At 31.2% G+C, this 5,000-nt stretch overlaps 1 protein-coding gene across 4 annotated transcripts in view; it reads right to left on the reverse strand.

Annotated features, from left to right (window-relative positions):
• The window catches only part of LOC122256173 (voltage-dependent calcium channel subunit alpha-2/delta-1), a 98,898-nt gene that overhangs the window by 15,608 nt on the left and 78,290 nt on the right, over positions 1-5,000 (reverse strand). For 2 of the 4 annotated variants that reach the window (XM_043020677.2, XM_043020674.2), the window contains 6 exons: positions 4,790-4,889; positions 3,982-4,026; positions 3,643-3,804; positions 3,097-3,197; positions 2,682-2,838; positions 1,136-1,222 (listed from right to left, as the gene is read on the reverse strand). In XM_043020677.2, coding sequence (XP_042876611.2) covers positions 1,136-1,222; positions 2,682-2,838; positions 3,097-3,197; positions 3,643-3,804; positions 3,982-4,026; positions 4,790-4,889 — 652 coding nt within the window. The remainder of the gene's footprint in view (positions 1-1,135; positions 1,223-2,681; positions 2,839-3,096; positions 3,198-3,642; positions 3,805-3,981; positions 4,027-4,789; positions 4,890-5,000) is intronic. The other 2 variants (XM_086538659.1, XM_043020676.2) reach the window with 1 other exon arrangement.

Below are 5,000 nucleotides of genomic sequence, written 5' to 3' on the forward strand. Positions count from 1 at the left end.
GAAAACAAGCAAAACATAAGAACAAAGACAGAATATTAACACCTGCAAAACTCAAGTACAAAGCAAAATAAATATTACTAAGATCCATGTCTCAAAATTGACATTATTCACATCTTAACCTTTGTTTTCTTTAAATCAAATTTTCTGCATAAAACATATATCACAACACAAATGGAAAACACAAATAAAGGACTACATCAAAACACTAAGAAATACATAATGCCATACAATCTTTAACATAGAAAGATAACGTCTACTATTTAAAAGAAAGTTGATACAACTGAGTTGGCAGATACCAAAAGGTTAAAGTTGCAAATAGTGCATAAATATGCTAAACATTTATAGAACATTAAAGAAAAGATGAAAAGAAAGGGGCATCATAGCAATTTGAAGTACTAAAAAATACGTAACTGTAAGCTACATTCATGCAACCATCATATTTTGTCTAGCAGTCTTGTTGGTGTTACAGTTTGGAAATCAGCAGCTGCAAATTGAAATGGCTTGCAAGAAATTTTTACTGATGCTGCAGCAACAAAGTCTGATGGCATTGCTAACAAAGAAGATGAGCAGAGTTACTTTGAGTTACTTTGGGAATCTGTCAACTCAAGGTGTTTGAAGAACATTACAATTTTGATGGATGAAAGAGGGCCGTCCACCAATGTTTGCTCTAAAGAAGAAAAAATACACACTTTAGTAATGAAGACTGTCACCACACCACCACATCAAATGACCAACCCTCTGCATGGGTTAACTTTGGTTTAATTTGATTGTAATGAAACTGAAAAAAGGGAGAATTGCTGATGCATATAAGGGTGTGATGAGGATGCAGAGAGTAGTCAGTAATAGTAAGTCCAAAAAACCACAGAGCTGAGTATACAGCAGAGATCTCTGTAAGGCAGTTGAAGGGTTTTCTTCAGTGAAGAAATGCATCTCATTCAACCAGAAAGGGGACATATCAAATGTTTGTGTCACTGCAAAAAACAATCTATCAGAATCAGTAATGATGCATGACTCAAGCAACTCAAAACCTTACAACTGCCGAACTTTAAACACTTGGAAAGAATAGGAACAAGACCAAAAACTGTATGAAAGGGTGTTAGGGGTGGACTCCAGTACTGGACTCTGTTTCAATTACCACAGCACTCGTGTACGCAGTTGTATATTGGTCAGAAAGATTTCCATTCAGGGGGTGAGCAGGGGAGAGTAAGCTTGTATACGATTCCTGAAAGAACATCATATTAAGCAATCACATTGCAAAAATATTAAAAAAAGAATAGAAAAGAACTGTTATCATTCCATGAATAAACAATCTGACTGAAAAAAATCATAGGTCAGATCTACTACAAGCTACTTGACTATGTGAGATCTTATTTAATTTATATAACATAAACAGCCTTTTAGTTATGAATGACACCTTTTCAAACCAAATCCCTAGTTTTATCAGTTTTAGCTATGCAATCTATTATGTAATAAATAATGATTTTCACTAAAAGATACTATGACACATACGCTCATATGTATGTTAACAGACTCACACACACACACACACACACACACACACACACACACACACACACACACACACACACACACACACACACACACACACACACACACACACACACACACACACACACACACACACACACACACACACACACACAAATAAACACACATATATATGCATATACATACACAATGATTACAGTCTAGATCACAATACCTTGACAATATCTCAACTTAATGTTAAATACCATCTGAAAAAGCATAAAGAAGCACTATATAAAACATCAGTCCCATTTTGGACATTTCACCTGTGCTTGAATTCTAATACGTAGAAGAGAAAAATGATTAATTATGTAAAATATCCATCTGCTTTCTATTTCACTCTCTCTGAAAAGCTGTCCATATGGTTTCTATAAAAAGAGTTTTTGTTATTGAAATTTTGTGAAAGACCATATGAAGTGCGATCTAACAAACGTTTTTTTTTTTCTTTTGTAAATCACTGAGGAATCAAAAAACAAAATAACTTGTGAATATTACAAGATAGTTATTTTCAATTTCTAAAAACTTTAACAAGATGATCATCAGCATGTATTACAAGTACACCAAGAGTTGACTTGTAAAAAGATTTTACAACACATATCTGAACAATCAGATCAAATATAAACTGAATAACTGTACATTTACTAATAACTAGTGATATCAGTAAACACAGTCCTAATTTTAATATGATAAAAACTTATAATCCTTTACCTTTCAACTTGAGTTAACCTTCATTAACCATATCACATATAACACATAATGGCAAATCTTTACAACACCGAATATCAACCCCATATACTGCATGCAGTACAAATGAAATAAGATAAAAAAAAAAAAATGATTCCAAATATTTTGACATCAGACTCCATATGACCTTCACATAATAAAATCTAATCAAGCATCTACCCATTAATCTAAAAATATCAGTACTTTGTCACTTTTCTTCTTGTTTATGTCTAACACAGGAAAAATCTTCTCAGCAACCTATAACAGTTACTGCATCCAAAAAGGAACATTGATATAAACAGTTATGCCTATATGCATTTACACATCAATATTATAATGAAGATATCTATAACACTAAGATATTTTACTACCAAGAAAGTAAGATGACAAAATTGCCAGAATGAACTTACTTGTATTTTTGTTCGGACACTACTTCTTGTAGTGATAACAGAATACTGGCCTCCTGTTGAGCATGCCATTTGTTTTAACACCGCTGTAGGGATGGGGTGGGGACCCACAGCATACGTAAATACGCGAACATCCTTTGTATCTTCGTCTGCCTTATATCTGATGACAAAGGTAGATTTAACATGTTCATTTTCTCCCTTCTCATGAAAAAAGTATTTAATATAAATGATAAATAAGATAATAAACAACACTACATAATCATGGATACAATATAGATGTCATAGGTATGTTCAGTTCTGTTCACTAAGATTTATGGATGAGAATTTTACCCAGGTCTTGCTTATGGCCTGGCCAACAGTATCCAAAACCTGAATAAATCTAATCTGTATATCAATAAGAAGTACTCTCACTACTAACTTCTTGAAAATCTCTTCTGGCCATTCAGTTCCTCCATCACTGAAGAGCATGATTGTCTTGTGGCACTGAGCACCTTCGCCTCTTTCCTTGGTTTGTGAATACTGAAATGTAATGGAATGAATGTCAAGAGTCATATTCATGCGACCCCCAATTTACTACCCCAATTCACACAACAAAAATTAGCTGTAACGGAGTTCATGGTTTATCACCATTCACTCACGAGACAAAAGCTAAAATTTGCATTTCAATATTTCTATTTTGAGTGGGTAGTTCTGAGCTAAGTATATTATTTAATAGTCAAATGCATATTGAAACCTTGCCAGAAAGAGTCTGACATCAACTTGGGTTTTTGCTTTGTTTGATATTACAAATACCTTTAATTAGTGTACCATTTCTAGCAAGAAACCTTTTTACATGAAAAATCAAGTAAGCTCTCTGCATATTTTGCAAAAGTTTTGTTACAACTGAATAAGGCATTTACTCAATAAAATAAAACAAAATCGTAATATAATATATATAGAAGAGAAGATATGAGCAAACATTTACCTCTTTGAAGGCCTTAAGTGCAAATTCTAGAGCATTTGAGTAACTCGCTATTCCACCATCTTCAAGCTCATCAATTGCCCTGAATAATAGTTTCTTGTTGCTGGTGCTTGCTTGGACTAAAACTTGATGGCAGTCTTCATTATCTTCTTCTGTTCCATTTACCTAAATCATGAAAAGGCAAATAAATTCAAAATCAATACATAGCCATAAATATATTTGTAAATCAATTAAATATATTCAATTATTTTCTCAAAGACGCCAAAGATTATTTTCTGGAGAGTACATGCAACAAAAGAAAGACAAGGCAAATTCTCTTGAGTGTGTCACACAATAACCTACCTTGCAATATGTGCAGTTGTTCACCCACTCAGTTGTGTCATTGAACTGTAAATGAATAACATAAAATATCAATTGTACCTTAATATGCATAATAGGATAATATGCATCACAGCTTTACATTTCTCCTTTTTCATTTTCAGCAATTTCAACTATACCCTAATTTGAATGCAACACATGTAATAGATGAATTTGTACATGATAAAATGTATAATAAAAATGACAATATTTTCAACATTAATACATTAAAAAATGTCCTTGCTATCAAAAAACCTATTCATTCCAGTAATATCATGTTATATATACAGATATATATACAGATATATATATATATATATATATATATATATATATATATATATATAAAAATATATATATATATAAATATATATATATAATATATATATAATATATATATATATATATATATATATTATATATATATATATATATATATAATAATATAATATATATATATATATATATATATATATAATATATATAATATATATATATAATATATATATAATATATATATATATAATAATATATATATATATATATATATATACATTGGTCACTGAGATGATGTGATGGCTCTAGAGGTATAATGGTAAGTTTTTACAGGTCCATATTACAGGTCCAAGTTCAGTGTTAACCATATTTACAGATGATGTGACTTTCATTCTAATACTATTTTTGTTCATGCTGGGGGACCCCCTTGGTTTTTCAGGTGGTTAAAGGGTTAATGAAAATTGAAAATAAACATTCATCATATATTAGACAATATCAAACTTAAAACCATACTTACTGCAGCAACATTTACAAAGTCATTTTCTCCGAGAGTGTCAATTAGGGTTTTCACGGCCCATTTCATGATTGTAAATGTCTGACCATGAACACTACCACTCCTGAGGGATGTAGTGTAATTGGAAAAATATATGTTATTAGATGGAAAGGTCCTATTATAATTTCAACATTTATTTATTTTATATCAACTCATATAGGCATCACATGAGAAA

This window comes from Penaeus japonicus, unplaced genomic scaffold, assembly GCF_977035675.1.
Source record: "Penaeus japonicus unplaced genomic scaffold, GWHDUDI00000001_assembly GWHDUDI00000007, whole genome shotgun sequence".
In the NCBI taxonomy this organism is placed as follows: domain Eukaryota; kingdom Metazoa; phylum Arthropoda; class Malacostraca; order Decapoda; family Penaeidae; genus Penaeus; species Penaeus japonicus.